Below are 18,277 nucleotides of genomic sequence, written 5' to 3' on the forward strand. Positions count from 1 at the left end.
CACTAACAAAAATTAAACTATTAATTTTCATCATTTCATTCTGATTTTTACAGTAACTGTGAGATAGCAGAACAGATTAGAAAAACTGCTAATGGTCACACATTGAGAAAGTCACAAGAGTGGGAGTCAAGGTTTCTGACCAGCCTTACCACACATTTCTTTTATATCACACATTTCTCACCATCTTGCTGTTGATGGTGGCAATTCCAAGAAAACCATCAGGAAAGAACCTGAGTGGGAATTCTTGCATGTCACAGCCTGACTCATGTCTGTGTGACTGGCAGTGCTCTGGCCTCCAGCCATTGGACTGTGGGTGGCACAATTCTGGAGCTCTGAATAAGAGGCTATGCTATCACAGTGCTTGTCCAGGCCAGCACTGAAGCCAATAGAAAAGGGAGGAGGAAAGAAGCAGTTGAAGGTCACCAACTTACAGGCCTTGTAAGATGGCCCTGAAACTTTTTGAGTCTTGCCCTATATTGTGGTTGAAATAATGCAGGCCATCCATCTGATCTGAAGATTTTTAATTGGTGGGTTTATTTTGTTTTATTGTAAGATTCATACAAACAGAATTCTATTTTTGTTTTCATTTACACAAACACTCAAGTATCCAAGTTCTCGTGAGTGAAACAACAAAAAGAGGTGGTAAAAGAGATTGCCTTTTGGATAGAAAGATGTAAAAGTGAGATTTTTTTCCCCCTTTGGTATTATATGGTTGGGTAAATTTAACTCAAATTTCAAGAAAGAAAAAAAAAAACAATAACGAGTTCAATCATGTGTTTGCAAAGTTGTAGAAACTATTTGGCTAAAGAATCATGTAGGGAACGGTTGTGCGAAGGTGCAAGTGATACGAAGGGCTGATAAGCCAGTGGTGGTAGTAGGTGGTGTGGAGTCAGGGCGATAACCAGGTACAGGCTCTGTCTTTGGGGGTGTCTCGTTGTGTGGTGGCCAGAGGAGTGCTCCAGGAAGCCTTCCTGACCACGAGTCTTTTTTTTTTTTAAAGATTTTATTTATTTATTCATGAGACACACACACAGAGGGATAGAGAGAGAGAGAGGCAGAGACACAGGCAGAGGGAGAAGCAGGCTCCATGCAGGGAGCCCGAAGTGGGACTCGATCCTAGGACTCCAGGATCATGCCCTGAGCCAAAGGCAGACGCTCAACCACTGAGCCACTCAGGCGTCCCCACGAGCCTTGACTTGATTCACTTGTTCTCTTCTGTGCTTCAATCCTGCTCTGCTCTCGTCATCAAACCTGCATCATAAATCGAAGTCACTGATTCACCTGTCTGTTGTGCTTGTTGGACAGTGAGCTTCCGGAGGGCAGGAATTGTGTTTTGCTGTGCACTGTGTTCACCTGGAAAGGCTGCCTAGAAGAGAGATGGTGGGAACTTAGTAGATAAAATCAAATTATAATATAGGAAACATAGCATCAGAGTTTATCATTTTGGAGTAGTAATTGTGTTTTGGTGGTTATATTCACTGCCTCTCAACAATAGGGGGTTATACTCTTCAAATTGATTAAATAAATTTATATTACATTAATACATTTCAGTCTTTATTAATTTTGCAAACTTGGACAAATTATTTAATCTACAACCTCAGGTTTTCTGCAAAGTAAAAGTGTTAGACTAGATCAATAATTCTCAGTGATGTTTGTGAGACCTATCCTGATATTCAGAGATGGGGTAGGATATATCAGGATATTTATTAGGATATTTGTGGTTTGGAAAACCATTCTCCATATCATTGTATAATTTTATATTTGGAAAAGGAAATGAAAGGTATTATTTCTATAATATTAAACAGTAGGAAAAAACAAGTTCTGGAAAATGTTGACTCCTAGGTTTCACAGAGGTTGGGAGCCGACTCTTTTTGGGAGGTTGTATTAGAATCTCTAGCACAGGTGTGGGAGGGACCATAATTTACATTATTTTATGTTTTTCAATGAGTTCAACAAATGTGAGAGATACTGCATTAATTAAGAAGAAGCTCTAATCACCTACGATTTCATCATGGCTGACATATACCTTGTTTTTTCTTTGGATTTATTGAAAAGTTCACTTACTTTCTTTTTTTTTTTTTTAACTTATGTCATTTTGAAGAAAGGCAAAACTGTAGATCACATTAAGACAAAGCTCAGAAAAATAAAGAAGATAAGAAAACCAGTCAGACTGAGTTACTGAAGTATCAATGTGTAGAACTGTTGTTACTTCATGGACTTGCCCACATCCTTAAGGGTCGGGCAATAGCTTAATTTAATTGTAGCTTAAAAGATCCTGAAAAGAGTTGAAACACAGCATAGCATGTTTGGGTGACTGGTTGCTGCCTTTTTGAAGAACCAGAGGCTGTGTTCTCATGGTGCTTGGAGACCCTACTTGAAGGATTTCTTTAAGGGTAACTCTGCTGTTTGGTGTCTGAATGACTTCTCCATACGATGAAATACTTCCAGATCTGCACAATTCTCATACACTTTTCCTGTCATGAGTATCCATAGCCACAACAAAAGTATAAAATGATTGGAAATGCCATACAAATTAAAAAAAAAAAAAAAAAGACCGAAAGGTCACCCTATTATAGCAGTTGATACACAATTGACTTCTTGCAATATCCTCTTCCTGGGGCTTTCCTCAGCTGGTTAGTGTTGGGGACAGCTGGGCTGTTTATACTCTGTAACTGTTGGACACCTGGTCCATGCTCTTCAACCCTTCTGGTACCTCGATGACTTGATCACGCTCCTGTTGTCCCATGAGTCAAGTGAACCATGATATTTTTCATACTACTTATAGGCCAACGTGGGCTACTTTTACTGTCTATTTTGCCTCTGTGTATATCAGATATACAGAAGCAGAACCCATTTGTCCTGTTTTATGGTATTTTTAGCTCAGATTCGAAACTACTACATAGCTTTAGACTAAGGGCGTTGTTAAATTGTAAGCAGAGTTTATGCATTTAGAGTAGCAAGTCTAAAATTTGACTTTTGGACCTAAATCTTGAGTACTTAGAGTACTAACTCTCTTAGTTTAGAAGTCCAAGTCTTCTGAAGAGCAGATGTCAAGAAAAGATTACCTGGGCAAGAGAGTAATTGGGGGAAATGCTTGTGAAGGAGAAAAAGGGGTGGGGAGTATGAGTAGGCAAGAGCAAGCTTCAGGAGAGAAGAGATGATCTGGTTGGAAGCAGCTGCAGACCACAGTCCAGTTCTGAGAAAGCCTCAGCTATGCCAGTAGGGATCCCTGAGCTCCCTGAGCTCACATCCTATCAGAGGAGACCTGACCAGGCAGAAATGGCCCAGGTTTCCTACCCCCACTGTGTTCTCCTTGTCTGGGAGCAGCCGATGGGAAGGAGACCTAACTCTAATGCTTCAGTGGATCCAAAGTTATGTCAGTTTGAGGCTGTCAGACAGCTATGTTCCCTGCTGCAGGTGCTCTGGAAGGGAGAGTTCAAAGAGGGTAACTTCATGGCCACCCAAGTGCCTAAGCATGTGACCTGAAATCCTCAGGATCCTCAGCAGAACTTTCCAAAGCTTATGGGCATTTCCCCCCTCTTTTCTCCACGCCCATCTCCAGCCTAATGTATAGCAATTCAGTCCATTCTTAGACTCTCAGTTCCCTCAGAACCAGTTTAGGTAGAGAAGCTACACCTCTGGAGGCTCACTGTGTTTGGCTTTTTATTTCCTAGCCGATAAAATCACTCCTTAAAAAAAAAAATCCTAATTCCACAAACATTGAGGGATGAAATTCCTAGCACTGGGGTAAATACAGAGGACAGAAGATAAATCAGACACATCAACAGACCCATATCCTAGAGAGGTACATATGTATTAGCAGAAATTTTAATAATGTGATAAATAGAAGACTAGACTGGACACAGATGAGGACTAGCTTGGCCAGCCTGGGCAAAGTCTGAGCAGAGTCCTCAAGGACAAATACAACTTACTCAGACAGAAAAATGCAGTCAGAGCAAGTCTAGGCAGAAAGAAAGTATGAGGAACGGACTATAAGAAATGGAGCATTCCTGGAAGATAAAGGGTCAGACTTAGAGGTAGGCAAGATCCAGATTTATGCTTGGGAACTTGTACTCGATGGTGTTAGCCATGGTCACAGGTGCCCTTTACAAGTGGGGCAGAGGACTTGGGTGGGTAAGACCAGGGAACAGTAGGAAGCCATTGCCTATTGAATATTTATTTCCATCCATTCACTGACATTTTTGTAGGAGGATAGGAATCCTGGGGAAAGACTGACTTATATCCAAAAGATGTGGATTCCAAACTCAGCATCACAGCTCACCATAGTTAGACCAGTCACATAATTCCAGAAAACAGACATTTCTGTTATTTAGAAGTGGGAAATAATGACACTTGGCTTGACCCCTATGGAACTATTGTGAGGATCAAATGAGCTGAGACAAGACTTTTTGTAAACTTTCAGTCTGTGAAAAGTAAGGGACTGTTATCATGTACTGCTCAGGAAATAACAGCACCTGGGAAAACCCACAGTGTGGTTTTGTAAGAAGTTGCTCAGCCTTCAAGGGAGAAAATGCCTGGCTCAACATTGGCCAAGAGGAACAGATCTGGGAAATTACGACATGAAGTAAAGCAAATGGGGCTTCTGTTTTGCTTCTGGAAATCACCAGTTCTTAATTGTCATTCTCATTGTTTACCCTTCCTCACCTTGGGTCGTTCTGAAATGAGAGGAAGTTTGGTCGGGTCAGGGAGTACTACTAATGAGGCAGAGGAGATGGTTCAAGTTACTGGATGTAACAAATAGAAACTGAGCCACTTTAATGTGGGGAAGGTGGTAGGCTAGACATCGGGCATGTGAGTGGGCTTTCGTATAAGGATGAGAAACAAGTTCAGCTTTACCAGGAAACTTTCCAACTCTTCAGGAGTACTATGGGAATCCCTGTCTTCTCATATTCCTAGGGAGAAATAGTATATATTATCAGATAAATAATATTTGCCCTTTAACTCCTCATCTGGAAAAAAAAATCCTTCCTTTATTAGCTTGGTTTTGATGATGATTTGTTCAATTCTCAGGGAAGAAGCTACTAAAAATATAATCAATATACTCAATGTTGGTGAGACCCAGAGGCCAGGCCTTATACATACATTATCAGTACACATATAAAGATATGGAAAATCTCCAAAAAAAAAAAAAAAAAAATCCCATGATAGAGACTATTCTTAGAATAGCATTGTTTTCTTTAAAAAGTTACCTATTGGGCAGCCTGGGTGGCTCAGCGGTTTAGTGCTGCCTTCAGCCCAGGGCCTGATCCTAGAGACCCGGGATTGAATCCCCTGTCGGGGTCCCTGCATGGAGCCCACTTCTCCTTCTGCCTGTGTCTCTGTCTCTGTCTCTCTCATGAATAAATAAAATCTTAATAAATAAATAAATAAATAAATAAATAAATAGTTATCTATTCCATGAAGAACAAAAAATTTTATAGAGGAATCAGTCTAGAACTATTGGTGTATCCGTTTAGACAACTGGTTGATTTAAAAAAGGGATTTGCTGGCAAAAATGTTAATTACTTTCTCTTGAGTACTTGTATGTTAGGTTGATCTTTGCCATCTTAAAACAAAACCAAAACCAGACAAAAGACTAAGGGACTTTTTAATACTGATCAGATGTCCTCTGAAAGACGTGGACTTTTGGAAAAGAATTCCCCAAGGAAGATGGTTGCTGAGATCGATTCACTCAGTACCAAGACCAGCCACTTCTGTTTTTTTTTTTTTTTTTTTAACTAAAGTTTAGAGGGCAGAAAGTGAAAAGCCTTTCCAGTTTAATTCTGAGGACCCACATGGCTCCATCATGCACATGCAAGTGTGCATTTGTTATTGCTGTGTAACAAATTACATGGATTTAGTGGCTTAAAATAACATCATTTGTTGGCTCAGTTTCTACAGATCGGAGGTATGGGCACAGGGTAGCTGGACCCTCTGCTCAGGGCTTCCTCCACAAGATGCTGGCCAGGCCTAGGCTTTCATCAGGCTTCTCTTCCAAGCTCACGGCCTGGTCGCTGGCAGAATTGAGTTGCGTACGGTCGTAGGAGTAAGCTCCCTGCTCTCTTGCTGGGGTCATTCCCCGCAGGCCGAGCCTTCTTGACATTCTCTGCCCTGTGGTGCCGTCTACACATGGCAGTTTGCTCCTTCAAGGCAAGAGGAGAGTGTCTCTGGCTTCAAATCTCTGACTTCTTTTAAGGACTCATTTAATTGGGTCGGATCCACGCAGGGTAACTCTCCTTGGATTAATTCCCAGCCAATTGACGGGAGACTTTATTTACATTCACAAGACCCCTTTTTGTTGTATAAAGGAATATAATCATGGAAATGATACCCCATCATATTCACAAGTTCTGCTCACACTCAAAGAAAGGGTATTGTGGTGCGTATTTACATCGGGGAGCAGGAATCTTGGGGGCCATCTCAGGACGCTGCCTGCCACCCATACCGTGGCGAGGGACAAGTAACCAAAAGCAGTGAGGACTGTTACCTGGGACATAAAGCCTTGATTGAGACAACAGGATCATAAACGACCTCTCTATATATCCATTAAATGTGTGTAATTCTGCGTTGTCTTTATAGATTCATAGTATGTCAAAGCAAGAAGAGCACTTCTAGTTCCATGGCTTTTTCCAACTATATATATATATATTTTAAGATTGTATTTATTTATTCATGAAAGACAGAATGAGAGAGAGAGAGAGAGGCAGAGACAGGCAGAGGGAGAAGCAGGCTCCATGCAGGGAGCCCGACGTGGGACTCGATCCCAGGACCCCAGGGTCACGTCCTGGGCTGAAGGCAGATGCTCAACCACTGAGCCACTCAGGCATCCCCCCAACTATATTCTATGGAACACTTGCAATAAAGTCCAGGATGTGAGCACTTTTTTGAGGGGAAAAAGTGTTCAATAGTCCTGTCAGCTTGGGATTCACTGCACACTCCTGGAACTCATAGCCCTCATTAGCATAGCAAAGACTCAGGGAGATCCTACAGGGAAAAACAAACACCCAAAAACTTCTCTGGATCCAAAGAAGGGTTCCTAAACCAAGCCCCAGAAAAATTAAATAAGTCACAAAAGCCTACTAGAGGGCTAGTGGAGAAGGAAGGCCTAAAACTAAGATCCTTAGGCTTTCTACCTTCCAGAAACGTGAAGCGTGTTCCTCACGCCCTACGTGCCTGCGAGATAAGCTTCAGTGAACACAGCCAGCTTCACGAGGAAGTAAACAATAATATGTAAATAGTTTGGCAAATGTATTAATGCTGTGTCCATGGGACCCGTGGTGTCTCTTTGAGAAGCCTGCAATCCCGGCCACGTCTACTCACGCACCACGCAGCAGAGGTGCCAGCCCAGAGAGCCGGCCCAGGGCAGCTGTACCCCCACCTCTCTGTTACCCACACCACAGCACTTCCCAGGTATAGGACCAGAGGAGGGAAAAAGGAGCTTGTGAAATCCGTCTCTGGGACGTTTTGATAACTGTAGCACACTTACCTATCAGCCAGACATTTGGGGCTAAGGGATTGATGGAACACGGATCATTTAAAAATAAGCCCACAATTTAAATGAAGAAAAAAAAAATGCACGGAGGTCACTGCAGAAGGCAATGCAGACCATGTATATAATAGAAACCTGATTCTTGGATCCGAGCGCTTGCAAGCACATGCCCGGGCTGCATTCCACAGTGTAGATCACATCACGCACATCTGACCAGGAGACAAGAGGTTCCAAGGGGCGCATATTTTCAGCATGAAAACGAGGAGCCATTAGTTGTTGCAAGCACCGGGCCGGTCAGCGGGCGGGCCTGACACACCTTGGCATTCATTGCTCCCCAAGGCCACGCGGTTGCGCCCCGGCGGGGGGGGTGGCACGGGTGGGTGCTGTAGCAGTCACCCCCCTGCATCCCGCTCGGCTGTCCTTGGAAGAAGCCAAGCTAAATAAAGGACCTAGACTCCACCACACTTTTATTATTGGCCGGTGATTCCCCCCACCGGGCAGAGGCCTAGATTCGCAAGTGGTCAGACTTGGTGCATTCTCTCTCCTGGTGCTCCCCTCTCTCCTCCCCCACTCACCTCATGGTTTCTTTCTTCCTTTTCTGTGGCAGCTGCATCTCGAAAAGGACTGGTGCACTCGTTAAAAACAAACCCAAACCCAGCAAACTGTCCTCACGGTGATGGTTCATAGCCACTCAGACCCAAAGAAAGAGAGAGAGAGAAAGAAAGAAAGAAAGAAAGAAAGAAAGAAAGAAAGAAAGAAAGAAAGAAAGAAAGAGGTAAATAAACCATTTAGTCATAAAGGAACTCAAACCACAATATACACCCACCACAATTCTCTGGCAACATTTCCACACATGAGCATATTCTCTGGGGTTTATGGAACCTCCCAGAGCATCCACTAGGGCATGACTGGGGCAGCACCCTGTGGACGACTCCAGGCTTCGGGGGCTTGCATCTACTCTGCTGGATGCATCAGGAAAATGTAATTTAGGATTTTTTTTTTTTTTTTTTTCTGAGCTAAGGCAGTTCCATTATTCTTACATGCTGAGTGTTCGGTGGCCATCCTCCAGCTTTCTGGGTTCCACAGCTGAGCCCCCACCCTGATGCTTTCACACCAAAACTACTAGCCCATCGGCAGGTGGCTGTGTGGATACGCTTGAGGACCACAAGAGGCCTTGGTTCTTTGAGAAAAACAGCGAAGCCAGCATCCAAGGAATGGGATTGTATTTCAGCTTGTATTATTCTGGGGCTGCTCATGGAAGAACCAAAATAATAGGAAAAATCATTTCTGAACCCAGAACGTTGGTATATCTGTTCATCGAGAAGTAAAATCAGGTTAGTAAATAATATTTCCCCTGTTATTAGCCCTCAAAACTGGGCTCAGACTCTATTTAGTCTATAATTAACAAGATGTGATGAATATGTTACGCAGAAAGATTTTGAATATGACCGATGCCCCTGCTTTGTTAGACCGTATTCAATGAGGACAGAGTCGTCCTATAACAGAGAACACACACGCTTGAGCTTAATGCAGATGGACGTAGAGACACATGTTTTTCTTTTTTTCTTTCTTTCTTTTTTTTTTTTTTTTTTGAGACACACGTTTTTCTATTCCAGCAGTGGGACAATATATTTACATCAAGAATATCCAGAAAATCCTGATTGTACAGGTTGGTTGCTGTCTGTACAGTGCTTCTGTCTATCAGTATGGCACAAGGGGGCTCTGGGAAGTGCCTTGTATGATACCCACTGTCCATGCGGGCGTGACATGAGACTTCAGCGTAGTTGGAGCTCGTTAGTTAGAATATTCTTTATTGTAAGAAATATGGGTTCACTTCTTCCTGGTAATTATTTATGCTAAGTTTATATTTAAAAAAATGCTGCTTCGAGACAGTAAGGTCTCCAGGCTTGAGGTGGGGCAGGGTGATCTTATTTCCATTCCTCTTCTTTCTTTTATCTGGTGGCCTGAATTTGTTTCAATCCACCAAAACCAACATGAAATTGCTTCCTCAAAAAATTCTTGATTTCCTATGATCTGAGGAGCAAAAGGAAGACGGTGTTAGGGGTTCCCAGTAACATGAATATATATTTTCCCCTTCACTGCTGCACACCAGGATTTCAGGTCAAACCCTAGGAAGGAGACAGGAGGTGTCGAGGGTGAGGAGACAGTTCCCCAGTGATTCTTTTTTTTTCTTCTTTTATCAGACTGTAGCTTTAAATGACTGTCTTCCTGTTCCAAAGCAGGCAGGGCTGCTAAGAATTTCAAATAAGTATACAAATGACTTTATCTGATCCTATAATGGACATATTTTCGGTAAGTGAATGGGGAGAGGTGAGATCCCCATTTCAAAGGAGCCGGCAGTGCGCCCGCGAGGGTTGGCTAGCAGGAACTTTCAGGAAAATAGTCGCAAGTGCACTGCTGGGCTTCGGTGGGTGCCTTGGGGCTGTACTTTGGACTCTTCACTGCTGGTCTAACAGGTGAGGCCCCAGATGCAAATATTTGGTTTGACCCTTTCTTACTGTCAACACTGCAGCCCTTTGCATGATGTAAAGTATAGAATTTATGGCTGTTTGCACAGACATTATCAAAATAATTGTAAATCCTGCTTTCTTGTTATTTCTGAAAGATTACTGGCCTCACCGGTATTTTAGGGAAGGGGTTCGGTGAAGGTAGGTGAGTAGGGGGCTAAAGAATGAGAAGAGTCAACAGTACAAATGGATTCCAGGGCTCTGCCTTGAATTCAGACGCCATGGTAGAGCAAGGAACAGTCACCCAAAGAATCCAAAGTTCACATCAGCACAGGAAAAGGTGATAATTCCTGAACTTAATGGGGTGGACATCAAGGCCAACCTCCTTTCCACACAGACTGTCCCTCCCATCTTTACTTTTTGTTCACGACCACACATTGTGGTTTTTGACCACCTTCCTTGTTGGATTTTGTTGAATCCTATCTCGTGTTCTTTTTTTTTTTTTTCCATCTCGTGTTCTTTTTCAATTTATTTTTATTTTTTTGCTTTTCCGATCTGTGTAAATCTTGCCTCTCCTTATGGTTTTTAAAACATCTTCAGGGCAGACGCATTTGGTGTGAAGGCAGAGGGCAGCAAGTAGAAAGATGATGGGCTGTGGGATCAGGCCGGCTGCTTTCAGATGCTGGTTCTTTTACCCACTGACTGTGAAAGCACAGGCCAGTTCATTAACTTCTCCAAGTCTCTCTTTCTGCATCTCTCAGAGGTGATCTGTCCTGTGTTAGGTATTACAAAAGAGAGTGAATATAAAGACCACAGCCCAGATCTAGTTCCTTCATAATAGTTCTTCCCAAAAAAAAAAAAAAAAAAAAAAAAAAGGATCCCTGGGTGGTGCAGCGGTTTAGCGCCTGCCTTTGGCCCAGGGCGCGATCCTGGAGACCTGGGATCGAATCCCACGTCGGGCTCCCGGTGCATGGAGCCTGCTTCTCCCTCTGCCTATGTCTCTGCCTCTCTCTCTGTGTGTGTGACTATCATAAATAAATAAAAATTAAAAAAAAATAGTTCTTCCCTTCCCTTGCACGTCTTTGACCTTCCTTGGCCCCAGCGCTCTATGCTTATACTTAGCACACAAGAGCCATCTAAACGTGCTGGTTAAATGTAGTAAAAATACATGTGCTTTTTGAGAGTGGATGGAAAGATATAGAAATTATCTCGTATCAGTTTGCATCAGGGTGGAGAGACTCAGCCCTTACAGAGCTCCACCTGCCTTCCCCTGGATCAGGAGGTTGCTATTTTGTGCTGAACTCTTCTCCAGAGTTGCCTTAGCTCCCCACTTTGCCCGTGTAGGTACAGCCTTAATACTTAGATCTGGAAATGGGTTTGTTGAGAGGCAGTAGCAAGGTGGGGAGTGAAAAAGGAAGATAAAGTAGGGAAATTTGGGCAAAATATCCATGTGAGGCAAAATAGGGAGAGCAAAGCCCTAAAACAAACTAATAAACAAAACAAACACTGAACTAAATACATTTGAAACAACCAAATTCCATTTAAGTAGCGTGATTCTTGCAGCATGGAAACAGTGAGGGCCAAGACTTGGGTAGACATGATCAAGTCTAGTTCATACTTAGGTGTTGAAGTATGTCTGCAAGTGTAGATTCCCCAGGGAATTAGAAAGCTGAGGGATAGGCCAGAAAGTTTAATAAATAAGATTAATCAATTCTACAGTCTATTTGGAAGCCAGCTTAGACTATGCTTCAGGAAAAACACTAGACGAATATTTTGTATATCATTTGACTTTGATGTGTGTAACATTTTGACCTGGCATGTTCTGAAAATCATGGACTGAGATCCTTTAGAAGAGAACATATTTGGGGGATCCCCAGCAGGGTGGGTGGCTCAGCAGTTGAGCATCTGCCTTCGGCCCAGGGAGTGATCTTGGAGTCTCGGGATCCAGTCCCGCATCATGCTCCCTGCATGGAGCCCGCTTCTCCCTCTGCCTGTGTCTCTGCCTCTCTCTGTGTGTCTCTCATGAATAAATAAATAAAATCTTTAAAAAAAATTTAGAAGAGAACATATCAGAATTAATATTTGATTAATGAGTTGGGGAGGTGGGAGGGCTTATTATGCTCCCATCTCTATTCTTGTGCAGCTGAAATTGATTTTAAAAAAATTTCATCCAAAATTTACAATTTCAAAAAATTATTTAAGCTGCAGGTTAGCAAGAGGCAAGAGGTAGAGTTGGAGATCCACACTGGAGGATAGCTATGGGCTTCGCTCCTGACCTTGCCCTCTATTGGGGAATTGGTAGCATTTAAAGGTTGCATTTGTGCCCTGCGTGGCCTGTAGTGTACTCCAGCCTGGGTCTGCAGGGAGGTGGGTCACTGTGCATACAAGTGCAAACCACAGAAACATTTCTTCCCCCTAGGAAATGGATTCTGATTATGCTACAAAAACAAGTGCCAACATTTGTCTTTCGTGTTTCTCAGTGGTTCTGCAGAGACACAGACTTTGAAAAACAAGTTAAAATTTAATTATGGACTTAACAAACTGTTTTGAATATTTAAAGGCCAGGCATTAAAAATCATGTAGAATCATTAAGAAACCATAGCTGCCTGTCCAGGGTGTACAACATGCTAAAAAGGGAAAAGGAAAGAAAATAGCTCCAAGTTGTTTTTACAGCGATTTGGGAAATAAAACTAAAAGCAAAAACGTGATGCCCAAGGTTTCTGTTTGTTTTTTCTTCCTGTGTCTCTAACTTCTATCTTAAATCTAACAAATGACTGCCTGAATTTGTCCAGAGGCAGTGACCAAGCGGGGAGTGAGAAGGAAGCGTAGAAACGCTGGCGAGGGATCAGCAAAAGGGAAAACCAAAAGGAAAGTCATGGTGAACACACTGAACTAACAAATTAAAGTAATAAAACTGCATCCAAGTTGACGTGAATACTGAGCAACCTGATGAAATCAAAGTTGCAGGCCTACCTTGGCCTAAGTATGGAAATTAGCTAAGGTGCAAATGATCTGCCGTGCTCTCTGAACGCTAGCTGAAGTCTTAATTTTACATGGGTTTTGGCTCTTGTTTAGTTTAATAAATATTAATTGAGCACCTGCTGTGTCCTAGCACAGCCAGGAACCGGCCACCCCGTGTAAGCAGCGGAGGAATTACAGCCTAGTTGGGAAGGTGACAAGCCAGCAGGTACTTCGGCTACGGTAGAACAGGGTGTTATAAGATAAAAACATGTAAGAGAAATGATGATTAATGAAGAACAAAATTCTTATTTAAATCTAATTTAAAAGATATGAGTGACCACAAGGCCAACGTGGGTTCATCAGCTGACCATAGTGGTGAGTTCTGAAGGACCCTGCCCTCCGCAGCTGAGCTAACGATGTGTGAAAGGTTCACTACGTGTAAAACACAGGCGCTAAAAATACATACATCAGATAGGAATTTTGAAGCTCAACCACCACTACCTATGAATTACCATTATTATATTCAGTTATTAGTTATTGAACCAATACTCTTTTCCATATTCACGCAAAACCATGGAAAATAATTAGATCCAAGCAGATCACAGAACACTTTAACTTTAAAAACTGTGGTTTTATGAAATATCTGTTCAGTCTTCCAAAATATCCAGATGTTTGGCTTTTGCAGAAAAAAAAATATTGCTTGTGCTTTTCTCTTTTCATTCAGATGCTTTGACATTATTATATAGACTCTAATGTTTTTGTTGTCAAGATGTGATTAGAACCTTCTAAATTACCGTCTGTGGCGTCCGGTGTTATTTAGGCCCACATTAGACCTGACATCACGCACTTAATAGTCACTTCAGAGTTTTTACAGAGTTTGTGTCATATAAAATGCGATGCCAGAGCCTCTATCACAGATGTGTTCAATAAGAAAAAGCTTACGAGAAATTCTCGTCCATATATTAGTCATCTCCCATCAATGTGCTCCCTCCTGATGCAGTTCATCTCCACGTCCTTGGGGCTGTGGAGTTAGAGAGCCTCGGGCAAGGTCATCGCCAGGCCCATTGCGTCGAGGATTAGGCCTTACAGAGGCTCAGCCTCACTAGTCACCTCCCCTCACAGACTATGGACTTGCCTTCAGCTCCCCGGAGCCCCTCCAGGTATGCTGGGGGCTTTCCTGGTGCCCACTGCCCACAGGGCCTCCCCCAACACTGTCACCAGCCTCCGGGGCCAGCGCCTGGCGCTCTGTTGTCTATCTTCCACCCAAGCAACCTTCTCGCTCAGTCTTTAAGTCCAAAGGTTTGTCGTTTAATGTTCTTTCCCGGGTCCTGTAGGAAATACACCCATTTCTCCCAAATCTGTTAACTTGATTTCATTCTCCCAAATTTCTCAGTGATTCGTTTTGTCTGAGAAAAGCTTTTGTAGGCCTTCCTTGGCCCTTTGGTCTGACTCACTGGTGGAATCTCCCTGCCTTTCCTTGCCTCCGTGTAGAGTCTCTTGTGAGCCCACCAGGAATTTCCATAACTTCTATGGACTCCGAGGCTTACAAAAGCGTTGGGCTTACTTCCTCATTTCAGTGGTCGCTGAACTAGCCCAGCAAAGAACCCAAATTTCGAGTGGCTGCCGTTAGAATGGTTTCTAAACCAGAGTCTGAACGATGCTGTTTGCCCTTCCGAGATCCTCCTATTCTCCATTTTCCCCAAGTGTCTCCCCCTTGGAGATCCGTAGCCCTTCCAAGCCCTTTCCCTTTGCATCTTCCTTCTTTACAGAGTTACGGATCACCAAATTGTCAATCCTCTTAGCGCTTTTATCAGTCATGAGACCTATCCCCAAGGTCACACTAAGACGTTAATAGTGGTTTGGTCGGTTTTTCTGCCAAGGAGTCTTTTAAAAAGCAAATATACACTTTTTTTAAATGGAAAGAGACATGAACATACCTTTAAAGGAAGAGTGAGGTGAACGACCAATACTCTCCTTCTAAGTAGGAGAATTTTGTGCATGGGGCATCTAGATGGAGAGAGCGTGTGAGGGCATTAGTTAGTGCTGTTCCGTACCCAGCAAATATTCCACACCCGCTCTGGTACCTTTTTGTCTTTTTAAAATTTTTTTATTGGTTGTGCCAAATAGTCTGTTGGGCCTCCGACAGCACTCTTCATCTGAAAACTCAAGTAATTGCCGTGCCCAAGCAGGGGCACGATCACTCTGTTCAGCTCCTTCTCTTCTCCTAGCACTCCCTGAAGATCTGGTTTTGAGTTCTGTAGACAGAGCCCTTGACCCTGCATTGCACAACTGCCCTGGAGGGAGAGATGTTCTCTCCCCTTCACATAACCTTGTTCTTTTCTGGAGAAACAGCTCTGCAAGATTACACGCACTTGAGGGAGAATAACATTACCGAGGAGACGATATTTAGCTGTTCCCTTAAAATCCAGTGGGCAGTGAACCAAAAGCATTTGGGGAAACAGAAGTAACTCCTTGCGAGCCAGCCAACCAGTGGCCTACATTCTTTTGCTTAATGGTTTTTTATGAGGGCATAGTTCAATTGCCTTAAGACCAATCAGGTTATTAATGGGCTGTTTAGGTTTTTAACGAGATTATTTAGAGACTCGAAAGCTTTCTGAGCTCATTTAATAGATGAGTTCTCTCATGACAGGCAAACTGTAAGGTCAGTGATCACAGAGTGAGGTGCGCCGATCCCTTGATTTATCGAGGTATGGGGGAAATAGTGAAAATAAATAAATGTATCTTTAAATATTTTTTAAAAACCTTTTTTTGTGAGTGCTTTATATCATTCATAATACATTACCGGGCAGCAGAGTTAGGTCGTTCGTAGGTAAAAACAGATATATTGGGGTAATCTCGTCTTAAACTGTTAAACAGGGGAGATTAAATAAGGTGAAGGCTTACTGATGAAGTTAACACCTTGCCTATAATGCCTAGCTCCTCCAATCCACGCACTGTACGAAGATGGGCTCTCTGAGAAGCCGTCTCCCATGTAAACAATATACCCAAGAAAATGTGAAGCTTTTCCCTGAATTCCACCTAGAGAATCTAGTAGTAGTGTTTTGTTTTTTTTTTTGTTTTTTTTTTTTTTGTTTTTAGTATTAGTTTAGATAAAGTCGATGGCAGCTCTTGAAAGAGAACATTTATTTTTAGGCCAGAGCACCTGTCTTTTCGCATGATCCTTCAGTGTCACGGCCGTCAGACGTCCCTCCTGGACACAGCGGCAGTGCTCACAGAGCAGGGCTTCGAGGAAGCCAGAGGAACGGGACGCGTGTGGGTGCCCAGGTGGAGTGCCTGTGGCCTGTCCCCTCTGGGGGAGACAAATTGGAGCCTGTTTTCCTCTGGACATCAGAAGAGAGGACCTCCTATGAGAGAAAATGCTGCCTGCTTTGAATTGGCAAGAGAACGTTTTCTTTTATTTATTTTTCTTTATTTATTTTTTAAAAAAGATTTAGTTATCTATTCATGAGAGACACAGAGGGGCAGAGACACAGGCAGAGGGAGAAGCAGGCTCCATGCAGGGAGCCCCATGCAGGACTCGGTCCCAGGACCCCGGGGTCACACCCTGCGCTAAAGGCAGACGCCCAACCACTGAGCCACCCAGGGGCCCCAAGAGAAAGTTTTAAAGGCCCGATTCCTGCCTGTTTCTCCAGAAGTTTGATAACTAAGGGACCCAAGATGGAAGGAAGGAAAGAAACAGAAGTGTGGGTTTTTTGTTTTTTGTTTTTTGTTTTTCTCCCACTGTATCAGCCTGCTTCTGCCTGCAGAGGAAAGCCCACTCCAGCTTTGAAAACCGTCATATCTGTTTTCAGATCCCAGGAGGCCGTGTCACCGCTACCTCACAGCTCCACACATACCAATCCCGTCCCGGTCTCGGTGGCCCACAGCCCTGGCAGCCGTGCTCTGCGTGACTGTCTGGCTGGACGGGCCTGCCTGAGCCTTCATGCTCTAAATTGCTTGGTATGTGGTCTTGGGTGAGTTGCTTATTCTTCCTAATGGTAAATAGAGTAATAATTCCTCCTCACAAAGCTGGGTACACTGTGTGCCATATAATTTAAGTATTCTAAGTGCTGGCTTCCTTTTCTAAGTTTTGATCCCCTCTCCTGGTCAGTCCAACCCATCGCTCATCTGCATGGTGTCCCTTGTCTACCTCTCTTCACGTTAGGATCTTACCTTTTGGGGCCTCACTGATCAGGAACCTTCTGCGGATCCCTTTCCGTGTAAATTCTTCCCCTTATATTTTCCTTCCTCACCAGCATTTCACCAAGAATTGGTCATGAAGCACTAGTTGTACAGGATTAAAAAGTGTCACATGAAACATAAAAAGGGGAGGGGCGTGGTTCCAAGGGCCTCAGTGCCTTGGGGATATGCTGGGTGTGACAAAGGTGCCCGGCTTCCCTAACAGGGCGGCTGTGGTGCAGAGACACCACTCTGCAGACTTAGCCCATCTGCTTACTTTGGAGTACAAAACCTTCTTTATGCAGGTACCTCATGGGTCTAGAGTTCTGTGGAACATACTTGAAGAACTACTATTCTTCATTTATCCTGCTAGCATTAGGAAGAGCCTTCCATTCTCTGAGGTTTTCATATCCAAAGACCTACTGTTTCCTGACATCAGTTGAAGACGAGCTAATTCTGGTTTCATTTCATTATCCCAAGTAACTCTACTCTAGTTCCTTAATCACAAACCACCACCCTAAGACCGTATCTAACGGCCCCTCCCCAAACTAGGAGAATTAAAAAAAAAAAAAATCTTCCCTTCTACATCATCTCCATAATGAGCTTCTACTTTCACTATCTTTAAGACAGTAAAGAAGAAAGTAAAGAACAATGCTCAGAGTAGATAACATCAATTTTTCCTATTGCAGGGCACCTGGGTGGCTCAGCAGTTGAGTGTCCGCCTTGGCTCAGGTCGTGACCCCGGGGTCCTGGGGTCGAGTCCCATATGGGGGTCCCTGCAGGGAGCCTACTTCTCCCTCTGCCTGTGTCTCTGCCTCTCTCTGTGTCTCTCATGAATAAATAAATAAAATCTTTAAAAAAAATTTTTATTGCATTTCATAAGTTCCTAGGACACTATATACGCAGTATGTAATTTTAGCTTTTTATTCTTTTGATCACAAGATGGCTCTTTGTTCTAACCAAACCTTCTTTAAAGACACCAAAGACCACGTAGAGCAATATAATAGGAAGTGTGTTTACAGCAGATATTCCATAAGCTTAGAGCAACAAAGGAGAAAGCATAGCACAGTATTTGCTGAAACCACAAGGGGAGGTGTTTGTGGTGTCTAAGACCTCATGTACTTCTAGGCTAGAATAAGAATGCCGATGTTGAGCAATTTTAACCCCTTCTCTGTGAAGT

The 18,277-nt window shown here is 43.2% G+C and overlaps 1 protein-coding gene and 1 long non-coding RNA gene across 6 annotated transcripts; one reads left to right on the forward strand and one right to left on the reverse strand.

Annotated features, from left to right (window-relative positions):
* Window positions 1–511: 511 nt before the first annotated feature.
* LOC144316961 (uncharacterized) lies at window positions 512–17,395 on the reverse strand. Of its 5 annotated transcripts, none has more exons than XR_013382787.1 (5): window positions 17,092–17,282; window positions 14,856–14,925; window positions 8,065–8,151; window positions 4,747–4,913; window positions 512–1,366 (listed from the first exon to the last, which is right to left on the reverse strand). XR_013382787.1 is itself a non-coding variant. In XM_077902713.1 (5 exons), the coding sequence occupies exons 2-5, from the start codon at window positions 14,916–14,918 to the stop codon at window positions 1,270–1,272; spliced, it is 303 nt and encodes a 100-aa protein (XP_077758839.1). In that variant the 5' UTR covers window positions 14,919–14,925; window positions 17,092–17,296; the 3' UTR covers window positions 512–1,269. The 5 variants fall into 5 exon arrangements, 1 of the variants encoding a protein (XP_077758839.1); XM_077902713.1 differs by having other exon boundaries at window positions 4,858–4,913; window positions 17,092–17,296; XR_013382786.1 differs by having other exon boundaries at window positions 4,747–8,151; window positions 17,092–17,395.
* On the forward strand, window positions 16,082–17,960 carry LOC144316962 (uncharacterized). The gene is made up of 3 exons (XR_013382790.1): window positions 16,082–16,315; window positions 16,731–16,892; window positions 17,787–17,960. It is a non-coding gene; the product is annotated as an uncharacterized LOC144316962 (long non-coding RNA).
* Window positions 17,961–18,277: the final 317 nt, after the last annotated feature.

This window comes from Canis aureus, chromosome 7, assembly GCF_053574225.1.
Source record: "Canis aureus isolate CA01 chromosome 7, VMU_Caureus_v.1.0, whole genome shotgun sequence".
Taxonomy (NCBI): Eukaryota; Metazoa; Chordata; class Mammalia; order Carnivora; family Canidae; genus Canis; species Canis aureus.